This window comes from Lygodium microphyllum, chromosome 23 (genome assembly GCF_053477565.2).
Source record: "Lygodium microphyllum isolate KBCC chromosome 23, Lygodium_microphyllum_v1.1.10, whole genome shotgun sequence".
Lineage (NCBI taxonomy): Eukaryota > Viridiplantae > Streptophyta > Polypodiopsida > Schizaeales > Lygodiaceae > Lygodium > Lygodium microphyllum.
This window is the reverse complement of record NC_141157.1, coordinates 130,527,831-130,542,223: the sequence shown is the minus strand read 5'-3', so window position 1 is coordinate 130,542,223 and position 14,393 is coordinate 130,527,831. Positions and strand designations below refer to the sequence as shown.

Genomic DNA, 14,393 nt, shown 5'->3' with positions numbered 1-14,393 from the left:
ATCGGGGAATGAGAAGCTGGCACGTGCTACGGCAAGTCAATGGCAATGCGTCTCCAAAAAGCCTCGCCTCACGTAGGTAGCGCCTAAAATAAAAGAGCCGCGAGGACTGACGCGTCGGTCGGTAAATGGAAGTTGCGGTGGGCCCGGACATACTTAGTAGGTCGAAGGAGGTTGTACTGGGCGGCCGCGGCGGGCATCAGCGGACGAAAGGGAAAAATATGCTCTCTCTCTCTCTCTCTCTCTCTCTCCCCCTTCCCGCCTCCCTGAACAGGCAAAGCCAACAATTTACAAACACAGTAGTGCGGCACTAGTGGGGGTCTCTCTCTCTCTCTCTCTCTCTCTCTCTGTCTCCATCCATTTTTCCACTTCCTCTCTAGTTTCTGCATTTTCTCCTTTGGTACGTTCCCGTCTCCTGTTGCTCATTTCCTGCCTAAGTAACCTAGTCCCCGCATTTTCTCCATCTGCCGTACTCAGGTTAGAGACTTTTTACGCAGGCGGTGAGGAAGGCCCAGGCAATCGCTTTCCCGAACTCGGACACCAACGAAGGCGAGTGTAGCTCGTGAACCGCCATCGCCGACGTAATCCGCAGCATTCTGCTACCCCGCTGTTCACCTTGATGACTCGTTCCGCGGTCGCAAGGTCAGTCTTTTCACTGCCTCCTTCTGCCTCACAGCTGCAGTAAATCAATAAGGTCATGGCTCGTTTTGTATAATGATAAAACCTCCTTCTCGTGTAATTTGGAGTGATATTACATCCGGTCATCTCCGCGGGCTCCTGGAGTCTAGGTGGCCCTTAAAACAGGCCGTGACAACTTGTCTTAAACGTCCGTCTCGTTTGATTTGAAGAGAGGACGTGCCTGGTTATTTCCCCAGGCTCCTGGTCACAGATAATGGCTTTGCACAATGGCTTGATTTAAACTTTGCCATGATTTTCGACTCTCATGTCAAGTTTTGCACAATGGCTTGATTTAAACTTTGCCTCTTTTGCAAAAGTCTGCCAAACTGTGCCCTTGTTTATCACGAGAATGCAGGAGAAAGTAATGTGTTTAATGAGGATCGTTTTATTTGTTGAGGTTGTGGCTTCTAGAGAGGAAATATACAGTATTCTCACAAGCGTCAGGAGAGGCGTCAGGAGAGAGGAACTCTCCTGAAGTTCATATGCGCCTCGCACTCTACACTCGATCAAGGCCTCAGCAACACTACAGACTTTCATTGGCAGCTTCTTTGTACCCTGATTGATTACAGGCCTCTTAAGGAAATTTCCTTTTTTTGATGTAAAATCTTGTTTCTTCCTTGCCTCATGTATTGAAGTGGAAGAAAGATGTTGTTACTCTCATTCTCTATCAGAAACTTTTCTAGAACATTCCTAATTCCATTGATGTACTGCCAACTTTGTGTTTATTCCTTAATTCGCTTGTCTATCCTCGATGTAGCATCACTCAGTGAAAAAGTGGATACCACTCTTAGGAGGCTCTCGAGTCTCAACCTCGTACCTGCTCTGCAGAATTCTCTCTCTTTTCCCATTTAAGCTTTCCTATATTGCCATTTGACAGATATGTACGTGGGTACACGCACACGTGTCGTAACACATGAGGGCATAACATACAGGATCCTCTACATGAACTCGTAGATCGGCGCCATTAAGTCGCTCTCAAAACTATTGTTAACAGCGTAACTTCAGAATCTCCGGCTTTTTGGAATGAGCTTATGCATGGGGAAGAAAAACAAGGATTTTCTAAGGTCTGTCGATTACTTGTTTTGTTTTACTCATGGACACCGGTTGTAGGCCTGTGAGTGAAGTTGAGACATTGCACATTCTTTATTTTTCAGCATACGGATGGCTTAACATGTTTTCTGATCAGTCTTCGATTCTGCTCTTGTCTGCGTATGTATAAATGCCCTAGAGTTAACACACATGCACAGGTCAATGTCAAAATCTTAGCGTTTGAGTAGACAGTTCTTTGTATCGAAGCAAATTTTATTGCTTCGTTCAGTTCAAGATGGGTGACTTGCTCCCCCTATTTCCCTTTCCAAATGTACGACCTGACTTGATTCGTTAATGTTTCACGAGAATTGATCGTCGGGATTCAGATACTCTCTGTAACTGTTAATGGTTCTGTTTTCTCTGAACTTATATCTGTGGTGAACTTCGACAGGTGAATTAACACATGTCAATCAGGTACGTGTGTACAATTCAATGACGGGAGTACTTGCAGAATTTGCATGGGAGGACGCCAGCCAAACCAACCGAAAGCTAGAATTTTCTTTCGAGAAGATTCCTCTACGAGAGAAAGTTGACCTTCACGAAGAGTTGGTACTGCCCAGGCATTGCCGATCAAAAAGGTAATTGATGATAAATATGTTGCTCCCGCTTTCTATTCAAAGAAATGAGTTAGCTTAACCACTGGGAATTCGTGTGTGCAACTCTGTTACGTTCTTCAGTGCTCCCGATGATGAAGCCCCATTGCCAAGCTGGCATGTTTCTCCCAAGGCCTTTTCTAAAGTAAAAGAGGTATTATTATTTCCCAGAAAAATTTGGTTAGGGATTTCAGTGTCCAGAGTTCTCTTTCACCAAGAACAGTTCTGTTTATGTTCTGACTGCAGATTTTGTTAATGTAGGATCTGAAGTCTTTGAAGGTCCACATCCAGGGGATAGAAACACCCAAACAAAACAAGCATTCTGCCAAGAAGGATCACCGTGTCTCTTTGGAGCGAGATGTGAGTCCCTGTTGGAATTTGGACAAACTGCCACAGTTTCCTAAGAAGGAAAAAAACTGCTACAGTTTGACATTAGTGTTTCCTAATATGTATACTAGCTTTTGTGTCTACCCTGTTCTGGCTGGAGAGATTGTTCATTCGCCCTATTCTGGCTATAGATTGTTCATCAAATTTCCACATTTTAATAGTTTTCATTCACACGACATTTTTAATTTCTTATGTCCATCTCTCTATATGTATTTCGTTCTTTTGCTCATGTTAGTCATCCCTCTTTTATAATGCGTTCACATCATGTAACTCTGTAGATTATGACCCAGCGTTCCCCATGGCTCTCCCAAAAACGCCATAAATCTGAGCTAGACTCCTAGAACTTCTAGGGATACACAAAATCTCATCCTGGCACTATGGGGCAGTTTCAGTTAGAGCTCGAGAAGCTGGAATAGCTAAAAAAATTGGCATTGCAATGAGACCAGATGTGACTGATGATCACCGATCTGATAAGGTTTCAGGCTTTTGATCATTCCTTGTCAAGTTTGTTCCTTCTCCATTGGAAAAAAATCTAGGGATATAGTACTCCCTCTTTCATGAGAGCCTTTTATCCTGCGTTTTTTTTTCATGATGATTGGTCCTCTTTCTCGCTTTGTGTCTTGATTGCTATGTTATCTACAATGGTCAAACCATTGGGTTATCGTAGCTGCTGGGTCCAACTCTTTTTTATTCTCATTTCTAGCGGGTGTAATTGAACTCGAAACCTAAGGTCAAAGTGGTTTACACGTTGTTGGATTTCAATTTTCTCAGTATCACTTGGCAAGACTTAGAAATTCCTTAGAAATTTCAACTTGTTACAACATTCAATGTCCGAACGCTCAGCAAATAGTTGTGTTCTTTTGAGTCCCTTCTTTCTACGATAACATTTATCGGCCACCATCGCATTCTTCTCAATGACTACCTTGACAACAGTCCTTGAGCTTTGATGGTTCCAAAGTTTCAGTTTTGGAAGCTCAAAAGAAGTGGTTTGTGTGATTCTCTGATCTTGTATTTATGCTGTAAGTCCAGTTTTTTCTTAAAATTTAATTTGGCACCTACAGCTGTCCATCTCACTTGTACGGACGCGATATTTCTAAAATTGAATATTTATTGAACACTGTATGTGTCTGATTCAGGTCAAACATCTTCAAACGAAATTGAAGGGCCAGAGAGCCACCAAAGGTATATTAGAACAAGCATTGGCTCGCGCTCAATCGGTCCTAATTCCTCTAGATTGTGACTTCGTGTCTCAGGTTTGTTGTTCAAATTGAAACCTTTCCAGAGCTGTAATTGTGAGCAACTTCTGTGTTACTGACTTAAGTTGACCACATTTAGCAGCATGATAGAGCTTGAGCTTAAATGTGTTGCATTGAGATACTTGCATGACCTCTAGTTTTCAGTTTTATCCTGGGATTGTTGGCGTGTTGTTTGGATGTTGTTGGCGTGTTGTTTTATGGTTGGGACATCACAAAGATTTGTCACTTTGTTACCATCCATGTTGGACACGATCCTACTAGGCACAATTGCCATTGTGGAAAACAAATCTAAATGATAGCTATCAGCTATAGCTTTCTTGCCAGAAATCTAATATGATACCCTTCATTATTTCTTTCTTCAATTAACACTCCTTTGCCCCACATATGTATGTGGGTGTTTTGGGCATTTTGGAAGACACTTCTTGGGATACTGGTCCCTCTAATTGTATGACAATAGGTGCACCTCCATGTTTTTATTTTATTGTAAGAGGATTGAGAAATACATCTCTAGCCCTATCTCCTACTATGCCTTCGCATCATGGGGCTATTATTGGAGTTGTTAGCATTTCTCGGTCCACTCAAATACAATCAGCAATTTGTAAAGGGGTCTAGTGATTAATGTGTAGTTTAGAAGAAATCACCAATAGGACCTTGTGTGTCTCAAGAAGCACTGAACTCCCTTATATTTCATGGGTGGTGGTAAATCGACAATAACTTTGACTTTGGAGACGTATGTGGCGATGCCATTTATAGACATTACATGCCCTAGGATACATTCGTGTTTTACCCAGAATTGGCACTACAGGGGGTTCAAGGAGAGATTATATAGTCTACATTGCTCAAAGAGTGTGTAAAGTTTATCTAGATGTTCCCTCCAAATATAGTGGACACATAGATGATCAACGAACACCTCGAATTAAGCAGCATATGAGACTAAATGCTTCAATTATCATCAATATAATGATTGGCATGTGCACGTCGAGTCTTTGGCACTCTTCTTTTTAGATTAGATGGGTCAATGAAGGCCAATGATGGTGCAAATGGATGTGAATACTTCCTCTTGGCCCGTAGCTCATGTGTGTGCTTAGCCTGAATGCTGCAATCATGGCTCTATTTTAAATGTCTGTATGCTTCTCTTCATGATGTTTTTGGCATGAATTCCAGCGTATGTGCGCAGTTGGTACCAGATTTGCATTTCTCCCTAAGTTTTTGTACTCAGCAAGGAATGTTTTTTCAATTTTGACATATACCAATAGTTTTTAAAGCATTTTCAATGGCCAGCCCTATGTCTGGTGTTAATGACTTGCATTGTCCCTTCTTTTCTTACTAGTTGTGAATTTATTTGTGTTGTTGATTGTGACTCTTTGGGGACTGATCCTTGTTGCATGGGAGTTAATTGCGGTGAGTGCATGGCATACTCATTGTGGCTGCTCCGGACCCTGTTATAAGACTGATTATGATCAAAGAGCCTTTTTGATTCAAAACAATGGTATTGCAGAGAGACAGATCAGCGCTAGCAAAGAGACCATTAATCCAGGAGCATTCTTGGCTGGTAAAATTGAGATTTAGATGAGAATTAGCAAAAGAGACCATCTTAATGACATGCTTAGGTGCAATTTATTACCACTTAGCTGTGTACAGAGCAGGTTGTCAAACCTTTAAGGAGAACCATGTTGTCTTTATGCAACTGGGTCAACTGGGTCATCACATGGAAAGCTAGCAACTTGAGTTCAATTGTTGGAGGTACAAAAACTTCCAGAAGGAGATTCCTATCCTTATTGGAGGTAAACTCAATGTTGGAGGCAAAAAGCCCATCGGTCTTTACTTGGAGGAGGAAAAATTTTGTTTTCTTTGAAGTTTGTGTACTTGTTAATCTACTTAAATTTAAGGTGCTTCAGAGTTACTAGTGTTAAACTTGAGATGGGTGCATCGAACATGCTATACATGCTTGAAGCTATTGATACACAGGTATAAAATCCTTGTTCAAATGTGGGAGACTTTACTTAGGCTATATGTAGACATTGAGGATGCATGAGGAATACATATATAACACTGCTTTCAGAAGCTGGCCCTATGGATAATTGTTTGCCTTCAAAATCGTTTGCTGCAGCCACCAGGACTGATGGAGTCACCATAATTTGCATAAATAGAATGCTGTGCATCTTGCACGTATCCCAAAGTTTCTAGGAGCACGTGTCTTTTGCTTTCTTCTTTTGGATTAGTATCAGTACTAACTTCCTTTTGTCTGACTTTCAGCATACACAGAATCTGATAAAAGACATAGCACTACTGGAAGTTGAAGTGGTGCAGTTGGAACAATATTTGTTGTTTCTGTATCGCAAAGCTTTTGAGGCACGAATCAAGGATCAAACATCTGCTTTGGAAGACTTGAATCTGCATGACATCTCTAATATTCAAGAAGGCAGATCACATCAGATGCCACTGTGGAAGGAAACTAAAAAGCATACGCATGGTAATACCCATGCCAAAAGTGCAATTTTAGGTTCCAAAGCACTCAAAGCCTCCATTGGCAATCAGTCATTTAATGAATCGAAAAGCAAGCAGAATGCAACTGCAAACAAACCCCCAAGGAAAGGAGGGGTTGTTTCCTCATATTCACAGCCTCTCCCATTTTCAAGAAAGGTATAGTGCTGAATGAGCAGCATCTCAAACATGGGGATCTATTTTTATTTCTGCTTTTCTCACAAGGTGATTGTATGCCTAATGTAGTGGCATCGTTATTTTGAACCGCTAGGAGGCTAAGGGATCACCTTCACCTGTGACTTGTGAGCTATGGCGTGAGGTCATTTCTGCTGATGCAGTAAGTCCTACATGTAGAAACTTCTTGCAGATAATCCAATTTTAACTTTCTGAGCCTTTAAAACATGACTGTTGGTAATGCAGAACCCATCCTGTAAGTCTACTGGGGTGTCTGTAGGAGAACAATTAAGTGAAACACCCAATAAATTGTCAGAGGAACTAGTACGGTGTATGGCTGCAATTTATTGCAAGCTTGCTGACCCACCTATCCCGTACTTTGGGGGATGTACTTCCCCATCTCCATCTTCATCTTCGTCCTCTGCTACCACAGCCTCCTCTAAAGAGGTTCCCAGTGATGGTTGGAGTCCTAACTGGAGAACAGATGCCTCGCCAGTTAACCAGCAACATCGAAAGACTAGAATAGGAAGCAATCTAATGGTGGAAGTACATTGGATTTGCATTGACGATGATCGACTAGCTTATGCTGCTAAGATGCTTCAAAATTTTCGGTAAGTCTGCTCAGTTTGCAGTCTAATTATTGTAGAGAATACCAATAGGTATCTGTCCTCATGTTTTTGATTATGCATTTAGTCTTCATATGACACAGAGCAGGCATGTTAATACTTACATGTTCTATTTTCTAAGATTGTGCAGCAGTGTGTTCAACATGGCCAATGCATGCTCTAATCAACCTATGTGATCTCCACAGATGTTTAGTTCAGCAGCTAGAGAGAGTTGATCCTAGTCAATTACAGCATGAAGAGAAGCTAGCCTTTTGGCTAAATATATACAATGCCTTGATGATGCATGTAAGTCAAAAATTTGCAAGTTCACTCTGCTTCCAAATTTTGCTCTGCAATCTTCCATCAAAGTTTCTGAATGCAGGCCTACCTTGCATATGGAATCCCTCGGAGTCATCTTAAACACGCGTCTTTGCTGCAGAAGGTAAGATTGCATAAATACTTAGGATAGAAAGCAAACCTTAATTTCTCCCATTTACCTGATATAATGAAGTATGCAGGCTGCATACAAGATTGGAGATTGTTCAATCAATGCTCATATGATTGAACATACTTTCTTGGGTTGTCGGTCTCATCGTCCAGCACAGGTATGTATCTTCCAAATTGCCAGTCAATATGTCCTGGAGCTGCCCTAGTGAGGCCCATCTAGCTGGAAGTGTGAATGTTCTGTTTATATTTGAGAGAGTTCTCATTTTATTACTTAATAATCATGCTAACAGTTGATAAATGTCCAATTTCTTTCTTCATCCTTGTTGTTGGTTGTCCAGTGGATTCAGTTGCTGCTCTCACCTGTTTCAAAGAAAAGAGGATTTCATCGTCAGGCATATGCACTTGACAAACCTGAGCCTCTTGTTTGCTTTGCTGTTTGCTGTGGTGGACGGTCCGACCCTGCGGTAATTCTCTGACAGTTTTGTCTTGAAGATGCTGTCCTGAATGCACAAATTTATCGTTGTTCTGGTGGTATGCTATTGGGATAGGTCCGAGTCTATACTCCGAAGAACATTTACCATGAGCTGGATACTGCAAAGAGGGATTTTTTGCAGGCAAATGTTGGCATCCGCAAGGAGAATAAGATTCTGGTGCCGAGGATACTAGAGGCCTTTGCCAGAGATTCATCAATGGGCTCATTAGGCCTGTTAGAGTGGATATGCCAAAATGTAACTGACCAGAAAAAGATGGAAATTAGAAAATGTATGAGTATAAAATCTCAAAGGTGCATCGAATGGATACCTTACAATTTTAATTTCAGGTATCTGTTTGTGCGTGACCTTGCAAGATGGTTTCCTCGTAACTCTGCATAGAAAGAAGTATGCATAGCAATGGAGGAATTTCACTAACTAAATTCTTTGTGAAGCTTGTTGTACACAGCCACACGATATACTCCGCACAAACAGTGCATAACCTGTACATGAGTACATATAATTATGTAGGTACCTCATTCCAGATAGCATAGCTACCTCTAGTTCATTATTGAGCCACAGAGTCTATTTCAATGATGTAGAGGTCCTAGGTGCACTCGAATTTCTTACTCTGCTCTATACATATGTCTGGACAAGACTGATGTAGGCTATTGTTTGAATTGTAATCGCCCATGAGAAATGAGCTTCTGTACATCTGCTGAAATGAAGCTGAAAAGTGGCAAAATATACTAAAATCAGCCGGATATTCGTCATACCCAGGTTGATGGAAGGCTGTAGCCTGCTTTACTATCTGAACTAACGAGTTTGCAGTTCATTCCTATGATAGGCAAAGAAGCTCTACCATGGTCTCTTTTTTGCGTTATTTGCATGAGATAACTCATGAAAAGACTCGGCATGAACTCGAGGGTGCGATTGATCTAGCAAGTTGCTTTGTTGACGAGCTCCTTCTGTAAAAGCTAAAGAGGGTAAATCTGCAGTTCCTTTCATCCACCAAAATGTTATCAATGGAATCAGTGTGTTTACAGTCATTGTGGCGTGCAACATATAATGCAACACAGCACGTGACTGGGGACCAGAGGCGCTTCATTTGATGTTCACTTATGTGATTGGACAAGAGGCATTTCGACCGAACTGTGTTGAAAATAACGAAATGAAACCCAGAATATCTCAGATAGGAGTAAATATTTACAGTACCCTTACAGGATTAGAGCATGTTCAGAGCTGCGCTTACTATTCTGAAAGCAAGGCTGCGGGTTCTCTCCCGAGTATAGCTTGGCCTTTGGCGTAATGCATTATCTCTACTCGGGGTGGAGGATTTTCTTGGCATTTTGCGCTAACGTGTTTCACATTGGGGTTCAAAATCATGTGTCATGATGATCTCTTGGTGTTTCATATGGGGGTCCAAAATCATATTTCATGTGGTATTATAGGCTGGGAAGGTTGATGTAATATTCTTATTATTTGGTTTATTTTAATGTGCATATACATTTCAAAGAAAATTGATTTGTGTATATTTATTGAAAAAACTTTGCTTTAATTATAAAATTGATATTCATTATGAAGATAATAATAATTATTAATGAGGTATGATATGTCAGTTCATGGAAGAAAGATTTGGAAGACTTTTTCAAAACTAGCTTATTAAAACTATGTTAGGATGGATGACTTTTCGAGAATATTTTTTTACAAGCTAGTAGGTGTGTATCTTGCGTGTCGCCAACGACACCAACAAAGCCTTTATAGCTCGTTGCCAAGTATGTCAAGTACTATGCTTTAGTTGCCGTCTTGGTCGTAAGCTTTGGAGTGACAGTCCTTCAACGACATGCCACGCGGTGCTCGTCCATATATTCGTAAATTATATTTCTGCTATAGAAATGGAGCTCTCTTTTTGACATTATCAATGATGCTATCAAAAACGTTAAAAGACCCTTTTTTTTGTCATCGATGATGTCATTAAAAAATACGTAAAAAAGCAAGCGTCCTCTCTTTTACCTCTTCTACAAAACTATAAATTGAGGGCTTAGGGATGATCAGGAAGGCAAGCAAGAGCAATCTTGACGAGGACGAGACGCTGATTGAGAAGGAGGAGACTTCCGTGAGATGAAGTATCATTCCATTCAACCCAAGGAAGAGATGTTGAAGGTCTCTCATCCTCTTCTATTGTGAGTTGCCTCCTTCAATAGACTCGAAAGTCTTCTTAGTAGTCCATTGAAATTCATATCCATGTACATCACCATCATGTCTTTTAATGGGAATCCTTAAACTTAGTTGAACATGGGAATCTTAGTTCTACTTCACAGGGGAAACGTGGACAAGTCACCCCTAACAACAAGCTAACGCCCATCTAAGAAAGGCCAATTTGTAAACAATCAAAGGCAAGAGAGATTAACATTGCACTTGGTACAAAGAGAGAGAGAGACGGGGGAGAGTATAACTCGACCCTCCTACTCGTAAGGTAAAATCTTAGCTTTGGTCTTCTAAAATGGTGTTAAACTTGGTAATTAATCCTACCGATGTTGGGAGGGTCACGGTTTAATAAGCTCCATCTAGTGTTGGAAAGTTATCCAACTTATCATATCTACCCAACTATAGATGTCTAATCGTCAAGATTGAAGCCTCTCACTTTTTTCGATGGGGTTTGCTTAGTTATTTAATTAGCAAAGCATCTTACCATACTGTTTGGATATATAAAATTAGCTTCCTTTTATTACTTCATTAAATTGGGTTTGTTAAACTCAATCTTTAGCACATAACAAATAATTCGAAAAATCAGATAATATATTTCATAATAACATTTAAAATCATCACTCTATAGAGTGGCAAAATCGTATTTTTGCATAAAGACACTGTCCAGTCTAGAATAGGACCTTCCAATTCCTTGGCATTGGGCTATATGCGATCGCACTCCATCCACGGTCAACAGGGAATTTACTGGTGGCTCAGAGCTTCTCTAAGCTTCCCTGAGCCTTTGGCGTCATCCTAAATAATAGGGGTATTTACCACTTAGCCCTTTGTCCTTTAAGGTGCTTGAGTGATCAAAAAGCAACAACACCTATATCCCTTGGAAGCATAGGATCCCTATATGTAAGAGAGTTATTTCACAATCCTTAGAGTGTTAAGGAACATTCGGTTAGGGACCCCAACGTCTCGAACAACCATAATCCTCAACTTGTCCATCTGTGGAAGCACGAAATCATAAGAACCATAATTCATCATTCATAAATCGAAAAGCAATTATAACCATAAGACATTTAAACACAGTTGTTAATGCGATGCATGGAATCTATCCCCTCCATCAATTTTCGTGTTCCTTTTTACAAAGCAATTGATATTATTGATATGTTTTTGTAGATTTAAGTATATTTTAACTGATAGTAATCTATGTAACGGACTAGCTTATTCCTCATTGGGAAATTATAGAATTAATAGCTTAAAAAGTAATCATTCTTTTATGTAATAAACTTGATTATCTTAGTTTGGCCATACATCGTGATTATGGTTTAGGGCCGCATCCTCAATTTATTGTGAGATGGTTGAGTCTTCAGTTTAAATGCGTTCGGGGTTAACCTCCGCTTGCGTTTCAATGTTGTGTTGAGTTCCCTCAGCAATGGCTACTTTTTCGTGTTGGGGAGCTCTCTGAGCGTAACCTCGCTCAATATCTTGATGTCTCTTAGGAGCCATGGAAGGAGCTGATGGATTCAAGCAGTGCTCCTACGTAGGTGTGGAGAGTGTGAGGTTCGGTTGGTTGCAGTAGAACTTCATCGCGTCAACCAACATAGAGACTTTTGTATGGGTCGTTGTGTCTGTGTGTGTCTTGACGTGACACTCTACCCTTGTTTATATAGTAACTGGGGGGGGGGGGGGGTAAAAAGAGGACGTTTGCTTTTTAGCGTTTTTGACGTCATCGATGATAAAGAAGGAACACTTTCTTTTAGCGTTTTTTGACAACGTCATTGATGACATTAGGGAGGGCTCCATTTTCGTAGCACAAGGATACCAATTTAATGAATATAAGGGCGAGCACTGCGTGGTGCGTCGTCCGGCAGCCATGTCTTGAATGCTTACAACCAAGGTATAGACCTTGGCATCTTGGCCTTAGCATACTTGGAAACGGGCTATGAAGGCTTTGTTGGCATCGTTGGTTGAGTGTGAGAGAAGCTCCCACTAGCTAGTAGGAAAATCTTCCTAGGAGGTCACCTATCCTGGCAGTGTCATCACCCAAGTGCACTTAACTGCCAAGTGATTATCCACTAGACTAGTTGTTTTTGTTCTATACTACAAACATAGTCTTAATAAGGTAGCCTTGGGAGGGTCTCCCAAGTCTTTCTTCCATAAACTGGTATATAATACCTCATTTATAATAACAATTATCTTTATAATGAGAGTCAATTTCATAATTAGAGTTACTTTTTAAAAATGTGCAACATAAATCAATTTTCTTTGGAATGTATACGCACATTAAAATAAACTAAGTAATTGGGACATTACATTCTTCCTTTCTTAGAGAAATCGAGATATTCTCATGTCGAGAGAAACTAGGGGTATTCTTTTATAAGGGTTACCTCATCGATCCAAGTGGCATCCTCTTCACGATAATTCTTCCATTGTACTAGGTGTTCTCTTAAGATTCGGTTTCTTAGAGGTTTCTCCCTTGTATCTAGAATATTCTCGGGTTGCATTTCCAAAATTCCTTGGATAGACATAACTATTTATTTGTCATTAAGTACATGATCGAGGTTTAGTACATAAGGTTTCAATAGGTTTACATGAAATACATTGTGAATCTTGAGATGGGGTGGCAATTTAAGCTTGTAGGCTTCCCTTTCCATTACTTTGATTACTTCATATAGTCCATAGTACCTTGGACTAAGCTTTTTGTATTTTCCCAAGGATAATGAGCTCTTGTCAAGCCTTACCCATAGAAACACCATGTCACCTTCCTTGAATGTTCTTATGGATCTTTTAAGATCTGCATAGGACTTTTGCCGATCTTGAGTAGCTTGGTCGCGTCGGATCAATCAGATTTGTTGGTTCATCTCTTCAAGCATAGCCTTAGAAGCCTCTACCTTAAGAGTGGGATTTGAGAAGTTTAGAGGTGTACGACATTTTGACCCCCATACAAGGCTCGAAATGGTGACATCTTGATTGTTTGTTGAAAGATAGTGTTATAAGCAAACTCCACCAAAGGTAAATGTTCAATCCACCATTTCGGCTCTTTGCCACAATAAGACCTTATAATATCTTCAATGATTTGGTTCACCCTCTCAGTTTGGCCATCAGTTTGAGGATAATAAGTAGTACTAAAGCATAACTGCATTTCAATTGCTTAGAATAGGCAAGTCCAAAAATTAGAGGTGAACTTGGAGTCTCACACTGATTATGCTCTTTGGCAATCCATGTAACCTAAATACTTCTTTGATAAAGACTCGAGTAATGTGTGACTGCGATCAAGTGTACAACTTTTGTCAATCTATCAACCACTACCATGATGGAATCATATCCACCAGCAACAGTAAGTGGTCTAATAACAAAGTCCATACTTATTGACTCCCATTTCATTTGTGGAATATCCAAGAGTTGTAACTCTCTAGGCATCTTGATCCTTTTCGCCTTGACTCTTTGACAAGTCAAGCACTGAGTTACGTGCTTTAATACATCCCTTTTTAATCCTGGCCAATGATAGCTCTTACAAAATGCGTTGAGTGTCTTGGCTTACCTTGGATGTCCTGCAATGGGGCTATCATGTGCTTTCCATAAGATATTGGTCTTCACTTCTAGTCCTTTTAGGACACAAAGGCGATCATAGTAATATAGACAACCATTGCTAGCACGATAATCCTTAATCTTAGACCTTTCTTTGTCAGAACTTTCTCCTTGAAGTATCTTAGCCATGAGTCCATATTCCTTATCCTGAGAAATAGCTTGGCGTACAAGCTTAAGTACATGATTATCAGGTATGGATACGGCTCTTAAGATTCGAACTTCTACAACGTTATTAAGAAAGGATTTTCGGTTTAAGGCACCTGTAACAACATTGTCCTTCCCTAGACGATATTTGATTTTAAAATCAAATTCTTGCAGTATCTCTATCAATCTTCTTTGCCTCATGTTTAGGTCAGCTTGGGTAAAGATCCACTTAAGACTTTTATGATCTGTCTCACTAAAGTGAATTTCCTTTTCAATAGATAGTGT

General features: G+C 40.3%; 1 protein-coding gene across 4 annotated transcripts; it reads left to right on the top strand.

Moving 5' to 3' along the window:
• Positions 1–255: 255 nt before the first annotated feature.
• On the top strand, positions 256–9,630 carry LOC148016746 (uncharacterized). Of its 4 annotated transcripts, XM_087664252.1 has the most exons (14): positions 256–397; positions 495–639; positions 2,156–2,342; positions 2,442–2,511; positions 2,619–2,717; positions 3,881–3,997; positions 6,257–6,643; positions 6,756–6,821; positions 6,905–7,269; positions 7,470–7,569; positions 7,646–7,705; positions 7,782–7,868; positions 8,049–8,174; positions 8,259–9,629. In XM_087664252.1, exons 3-14 carry the CDS (start codon positions 2,197–2,199, stop codon positions 8,580–8,582), a joined length of 1,947 nt encoding a protein of 648 aa, XP_087520378.1. In that variant the 5' UTR covers positions 256–397; positions 495–639; positions 2,156–2,196; the 3' UTR covers positions 8,583–9,629. The 4 variants fall into 4 exon arrangements, with proteins under 4 accessions (XP_087520378.1, XP_087520379.1, XP_087520380.1 ...); XM_087664253.1 differs by lacking the exon at positions 3,881–3,997 and having other exon boundaries at positions 324–639; XM_087664254.1 differs by lacking the exons at positions 256–397; positions 495–639; positions 2,156–2,342; ... (1 more) ...; positions 2,619–2,717; positions 3,881–3,997 and adding exons at positions 4,024–5,552; positions 5,647–5,784 and having other exon boundaries at positions 8,259–9,630.
• The last annotated feature ends 4,763 nt before the right edge of the window (positions 9,631–14,393 follow it).

Coding starts and splice junctions, on each gene's coding strand:
- LOC148016746 (XM_087664252.1), top strand. CDS start 2,197: ATGACGGGAGTACTTGCAGAATTTGCATGGGAGGACGCCAGCCAAACC. Junction 2,718..3,880: donor GTGTCTCTTTGGAGCGAGAT/GTGAGTCCCTGT, acceptor TGTCTGATTCAG/GTCAAACATCTTCAAACGAA. Junction 7,270..7,469: donor AAGATGCTTCAAAATTTTCG/GTAAGTCTGCTC, acceptor TGATCTCCACAG/ATGTTTAGTTCAGCAGCTAG.